This window comes from Benincasa hispida, chromosome 5 (genome assembly GCF_009727055.1).
Source record: "Benincasa hispida cultivar B227 chromosome 5, ASM972705v1, whole genome shotgun sequence".
NCBI classification, from domain to species: Eukaryota; Viridiplantae; Streptophyta; class Magnoliopsida; order Cucurbitales; family Cucurbitaceae; genus Benincasa; species Benincasa hispida.
Window position 1 is genome coordinate 40,809,996 of NC_052353.1, and position 7,096 is coordinate 40,817,091.

At 37.1% G+C, this 7,096-nt stretch overlaps 1 protein-coding gene across 2 annotated transcripts; it reads right to left on the reverse strand.

Moving 5' to 3' along the window:
- LOC120077978 (CDPK-related protein kinase-like) lies at positions 1–6,717 on the reverse strand. 2 transcript variants are annotated; one of them, XM_039032124.1, is made up of 11 exons: positions 5,897–6,717; positions 3,445–3,575; positions 3,155–3,196; positions 2,946–3,072; positions 1,903–1,981; positions 1,521–1,817; positions 1,326–1,438; positions 1,082–1,189; positions 922–984; positions 646–813; positions 1–523 (listed from the first exon to the last, which is right to left on the reverse strand). In XM_039032124.1, the coding sequence occupies exons 1-11, from the start codon at positions 6,455–6,457 to the stop codon at positions 383–385; spliced, it is 1,830 nt and encodes a 609-aa protein (XP_038888052.1). In that variant the 5' UTR covers positions 6,458–6,717; the 3' UTR covers positions 1–382. The 2 variants fall into 2 exon arrangements, with proteins under 2 accessions (XP_038888052.1, XP_038888054.1); XM_039032126.1 differs by having other exon boundaries at positions 2,946–3,054; positions 5,897–6,716.
- Positions 6,718–7,096: the final 379 nt, after the last annotated feature.

Below are 7,096 nucleotides of genomic sequence, written 5' to 3' on the forward strand. Positions count from 1 at the left end.
TTGTTGGAAGTTGTGTATTAATAGTCCTTCATGAGTGGCAATGCTATCACACTATTTGGTAAAAGAAAAATAATAATAATAATAATAATAATAATAATAATAAATTACATCTTCATTTATAGTGGAACTTCAAGTCAACATTCTTGGGAAGTTGTCTATAGAGCTTTTGAAATGGTCCAAACAGCTCCCAAAAGAATTGGCATTGAGAAGTAAGTTCATAAATATGCTCCAAAATTACAATTTGGCTGGTAAGCTTCCATTCTTTCTGGTGTTTTGAGGGCCCCTTTGAGATCCAACCAATAGCTCTCATGTATGTTGTAACAGAAACATACTAGTCTGTACTGAGATATTCCAAGCCAAGACGAGCGAGCAGCTAACCAGTTCATGACACCTTTGCTAGCGATCGGCTTGACACGCCGTGCAACAATTTGACAAATCCAAGGAAGCTTAGCTTCCCATCTGTGTGTCGGATCCAATCTTGAAGAACGACGTGCAGTGGGATCGCCGGTCCAAGACCGAGTTCCTACAATGTTCAAGAGAAGATATAACCGAAGCCCTTTCGTTAGAATATGGCATCAACTGAAGGAAGACATTCCGCGGCAAATTTGCAGATTATTATGAAAGAGAATGCGGGTTTTAGCTTACAGAAGCAAGCTCTTCTATGACAATTGCCCGATTTCCATTCTTCTCGAAAATTTCGTATGCACAACGAGCATGTTGTTCCCACCGGTCGAGTGCTTCTAGCTGATGGATGCTCAATGCAGCAGCACAGAATTCATCGAAATCCATTCCTCTATATTGAAGTGTATTTAACTGTCATGGAAAAAATCCCTATTTAGTAGACAGTAGGAACTGTACAACCTTTGTAAGCATGCACAAATACAGCTTAATGCACAAGGGGGAAAAGCAGCAAAAAGTTACATTTGCAAGAAAATCAAGCGTACGAGACTCATTCATGGCATCGGTTGCATGTTTTGCGAGACCCTGTCCAAAATAAGATGACAACAATAAATTTTCACCATTAATTTCGTTTTAATGTATGAGTATGAGCATGTGTAAGAGAGAGAAAGAGAGAACCAACCATCTTAATAGTTTCCAAAGTAATAAAGCCATTTTTATTTGGCTCCAACAGTTCAAACTGTTCCTTTAGATAAGAGAGCTCATCTACCGTCAATGTCTTGGATACAGCCTGCAAACAGTACGCATTAAGAGTTTAGTCAACTAAAGAAAAAGAAACAGAAAAGAACAGGAAAAAATCATCTGGTAAACTAAGGGGAGGAAAAGCCATTTCCCTTAGTATAAAAAATAAACACGTGAGTACGCACCCGTAAAGCAGCCTTACGCAAGGACGATGACCGCATATACATTCTCATAACCTTGAATATTAAGATATCGATAGGAACTTTTGCACCGTTGTGATTCCGGATCCAAGGATGACCTGCAAAAGAGATCGTTGCAAGAGACTTAAGACATAAGCAAGTCAACTTTATAAGAGGGAAGGACTGAAGAGAGGAGCTTACTTAATGCTTGAGCAGCTGTCAATCGTTTGCGTGGATCCTTGTTTAGCAAACGCTTGACAAAGTCTTTTGCTTCAGAAGATAATGAAGGCCATGGACCTTCATCAAAACTTAGATCGGCTTTCAAGACTGCTCGAAAAATTCCCGACTCTGTCCGGGCCCAAAATGGACGGCTACCACATAGAAGAATGTATGCAATCACACCTATACTCCACACATCGGCCTCTGTACCATAAGATCTATGCAGAACTTCGGGTGCCACATAGTATGCACTTCCAACTATGTCATTAAGCCTTTCATCTAAAAGTAACAACAATTATGTTAATTAAGAGCACCAACAAGTATTTGAGGAATCAACAGAAAAAACATGGAAAATAAGACGAACCTGGTTTGACGAAATCGGACAAGCCAAAGTCTATGGCTTTCAACTGCGCGTTCTCATCTTTAGATGTATACAAGAAGTTCTGGAAAAATAAACTATTAGAATGAGAATTGCAAAATGGAATATACATCAGGACCTTTTATCTACAATTGACTACAAGAAAATGAAGAGATGGAACCTTGGTAACAACCATGTCACTAGAGAGAAACGGATGAGAATGGGGAAAAAAAACACTTCCATATTTTTCATATAGGAGAAAATTACTTTGATGATATGAAGAAAGATACTCCCAGCAAAGAAAGCAGAAGTTAAATGTTTGATAACTTTCTCGTAGCCTAGTATAAAGTTTCTACTTCTTTATCAATTGTCAACAGCGGAGAAGATATATAAGGATAATTTTATTACAGAATTACGCCAAGGAACATCTATAAGTTAACTAAACTAGAAATAGAGTGTTTAGAGGGCTAGATAAGGAGCAAATGATGTTTGGGCCCATACTAGGTTTCTTGTTTCTCTTTGAGCTTCGAATTCAACTAAACTAGAAATAGAGTGTTTAGAGGGCTAGATAAGGAGCAAATGATGTTTGGGCCCATACTAGGTTTCTTGTTTCTCTTTGAGCTTCGAATTCAACTAAACTAGAAATAGAGTGTTTAGAGGGCTAGATAAGGAGCAAATGATGTTTGGGCCCATACTAGGTTTCTTGTTTCTCTTTGAGCTTCGAATTCGAAAAACTTTTATAACTATTCTATAGGTACTATTTTGTTTTATCGGTCCCCTTTTCTTTAGAGGGGCTCCTTTTTGTGGGTTGTTTTTATGTATTCTATTGTATTCTTCCTTTTTTTCCTCAATGAGTGGTTGTTTTCAACATTTCCGGTTGTTTGGCGAGGGCTCAGATGTGGGAAGACAGTGAACAAGCCTCTAGAGTGACTGGTTTTCACACAAGGCTCTCAAGGTTGATTGAGCTGTTATGGCTAAATATATTCAATAAGAAATCCCATGTCATTGCCAATGAAATGTACTTTAGAAGTTTTGAGAATATGATTAACCTCGGGTTTCAGATCTCGGTGCACAACACCTTGAAGATGACAAAATGCAACAACGGTCAATATTTGAACCATGACAGCTTTTGCGTCTTCTTCTGAGTACTTTCCACCTCTAAAGAATGTAAACAATCTATATTAGAGACAAATAATGCGAGTCTAAGAGATTAAAAACCTAGTTAAGAAATGTTAATATTTGTTACCAAAATTACCACCTTGAAAGTATTCTATCTAGAAGCTCTCCTCCTTCGCACAACCTGAATGTCAACAGAAGTCATTGTACTTTCTTATAAGTTTAGGATGTTACAAATGAGTAATGACTATAAGACTGTAAAACAAAATCTACGGCCTAAACAACATGGACATAGGACAGTGTGCATGATTCTATAGATGCATAGCCGATTGAGGATCCATAAGAAATAATTTTGAATCGTTGTTTATTAATTATATATGCATGTTGAATTACAAGATATGAGTAAAGTATAAGTAGGTGCTCCAAGCTTACTCCATTACAATGTAGACATTATCGTGGTCTTCAAATGCATCGTAGAATTGTACTAGATTAGTACGTCCAGTCAAGGCTCGCAATATTTTTACTTCCCGTCTCACATCCTCGATTGCAATAGCTGTTGTCATCTGGCAATTACAGATAGCAATATTACAAGTTACGAGAGTGAAAGTGTGAGAGCAAGAGAGTATCAAATGAACATTATCAAGAAGAAGAAGAAAAATTAAATAATCCTATAAGTTAAGGAAAGCCTCGGTTTGCCTTGCATTTCCTTGTAACAAAGTATATTTATCCATCCTTCTGCTTATTCGATATGGGGAATTTAGGCTTCCAATCATTATTCCTTAAATAATAAAAGAAAACAAGAAAGGGGGAAAAAGGGCCAAACATTGGAAGAAGCTAACATTGAACAGCTGAAGTGATTAGTACACTAAGCTTTTAAAAACATCGATGCTCAAATAAAAATAAAAATAAAAATAGTACATTAATATCGCTCAGCATTTAAGGTCTACAATTATGAATCAACACCCCAAAGCATTAAAAATAAGCACCAAAGAACAAGACGAAGGTATAGAATGAACCACAATAAATTTCTAGCAGAACAAGGCTAAAGGTTCATATATCCATAAATATTGTTAGAGCGTAAAGTAACTCCTCTCAGTGGGAAAAAAATCATGAGATAAAATGCGGTCAAACTGCACAAACTTGGTTCTGTACAAGACATGCACTCATAATAGATCCTAGGTTAGGGGTGTCATTGCAACTAAGCCAGTGGCACGGTTACAAAAACACTAGGGTTTCTTATTTAGATGTCATCCTCAGAATTGATCTTCCCACTTGCCATCAGATAAGGAAAAATATAAACCCTATAGATCATGTTAAATGTGCATTATCCAACAAAAGGAGCAATTAATGAGCAAGGAAAACTGAAAACTGAACAAAAGACTTGCAACTGACAATTCCAAAGAGTCACTACAGCACAATGCACACCCAATCCAAGTTTCTGCTGTATGTAGATCAGAGTATGACAAAATCACAGACTCACGGTAATAGTAAAAAAAAAAAAAAAAAAAAAAAGAAAAGGAGCAAAAAAAAGCATGAACATCGTACAATTGAAAAACATACATAATTCTTTCGCATTTGATGACCCAGAAGAGTCAACATTATGCAACTCAAGTTTCTATCATTAGGACATCAGAATATGCCAAAATCGCGATAGTGAAGGCGAAAAAGATGGAGCACCAAACAATCTTAAAATATACATAATTCATTCATATTTGCAACTTAAGGACCTCAAGTATGACGATTACATATTTCAGCTTCTTAGAAGCCTTTAATATCATTTAAAAATTCAACTTCAACCCAAATATTCAGCAAACCTAAGCCAACTGACCACACCCCCATATGTTTTAACAAAAATGATGCACATATACACCATACACAATGAATTTAGAAAATGAAACTTAAGATGAAATCAAGTTCTTTATTTATTATAAGATCACCAACTTGTCGATGAAGTTGTTATCCGTGCAGTTCGTTAACTTTTCTTCGGTAAAAAAGAACCCGATACTATATTACAGATATCTAATAGCTGAAATAGATTCTACTGTCCATCTAATTCCTGTAGTAGAAGCGAGAACTGGCAAAAGGGTTGCTTCATTCGACTGAATTGAAAGATCACTTGAAAAGTCTAGTGTGGCAAGAACCCATTGGAGGCCAAGAACCTCCTCAAAAACTTACTTGATGTCGATCGAATTCTAAAAAATGTCGCATCTCAAACAGTGAAAAGTTCATTTCGGAGAAATACCGGGAGGAAAATTGGTATCAAGAGGGAAGTTTAATATTATTCCTTGAGTAAAACATTGCAGAATTGTTGTCTAAAGAAACAAACTATATTTCCTTAATTGTGTTTGAAACAGTAGAAAACCAAATATGGGCTCCTCTGGCGGGCCCAGATAATCCTCGTCGTTGACTTCAAAGGTAAGAAAAGCCATATAAGCTGACCCCTTTACGCGTCTGCCGCACAAAATCTCAATTGCAGAAGTGTTCAAGATAAAGTAAGATTATATTTAATTGCCTAAATTTATTAATCAGCCAGAATTGTTGAATACTTTACTATGTGAACATGATCTTTATATGGAAAACTACCCAAGAGGAAAATTCAAAACCAAACTCTATATTTTAACAGAAAGATCAAGTGAGCAGAGCAAATCTCAAGAAACACTGCCTGAACTTGCAGATTTAGAGACGGGTGGAGATGAAACTCAGCCAGAATTAGCTTCTCCAAGGAGAAAAGCAAGTGGGTTATGATTCAAACAAAGATCCTAAGCCAAAAATAAGAAGTGCCCACCAATTCTGTACATAATTAACTTTCGTCTCAGGAACTATACACCCAAATTCACAGGAATTTGAAAGAAAGTGGGAAATTCAAAATTGGAATTAAACTAACCTTAGCTTTAGGAATAACTTTAACAGCAACTTGTTGACCTTTAAGCTCGCCTTTCTTGAACCTAGCAGAACAAGTATACCCAAAATGCCCTCTACCCACCTCCTCCCCGACCTCCAATCGACTCGTGAGCTCTTTCGAGAACCCAAATCTCTTATCCAACTCGATCCCATTTTCCTCATCGCCTTCCTCCGGAATCGCCGCCGTAGAACCCGCCTTTTTTCCAAGCCGTCGCGCAAGCACCGCCCTAATATGCTTCGCCGGAGAAGGAGGAGCAATCGAGCGCCGGAAGAACCTACCAGGAGTCCTACCAGGAGTGGAGGTAGCACTCTCAGTCCCACCCGCCGGCAACGGTGAGTTCTGACTCTTCTTCTTCAAAAAATAAGGCGATGGACTAGGACTGAAGAAAGGGAAGAACGGCGACTGTTTACCGGCGACGAGATCATCTTTCCGGTGAGGAGTTGGAGCCGATTTGGGAGTCTGAGATGGATCAATCCGACCATCTGGGTCTCTTGGAGCATACGGATTTGGCTTTGCTGGTGGCTTTGAAGTACATATACCCATCGGAAAACTTGGAAATCAGTGAAATCACCGATCGAAGAAGAACCCCTTTAGGCTGTTACTGCTCTGTGACCCAGTAGAGTAAATCAACGGCATAGTATGAGGGAAATGGAAGAAATTTGAAGAGGAGAGAGAAAAAATGGAGGGTTCTTAAAAGGGAAGAAAAAAGGGATTTGTTGCAGAGATTTTGAGAGAAGAATGAAAGGGATTAAGGAAAAGGAAGAGAGGAGGATGAACTGAAAGAACTGATGGAGTGAGCCATCTAGCTGTACATCTTCATATCAAACTGGCCACGTGTCAGGCACATGATATTTTTTTCCTCACATATTTTAAGTTTATTTTTTTGGTTTTTTTCAATTGTCCAAATATTTCCTACCAAAAATTAGGAGAAAAAAAAACCAATAGTAAAATAATAAAACTTTTAGTTAGTGACACCACCTTGTTATCTAACTAACATGTCATAATTGTCTTAATTAATCAGTATTTTTAAATAGGTTAAATTACAATGTTTAGTTTTTTAATTATTAAAATTATGCCTATATTTGGTTATAAGGTTTATTAATTATCTAATAAGTTTTTTAAAAAATATATCTAATAAGTTAGTATTTAACAAATTCTTTAAACTTAAAAAATGTTTATATA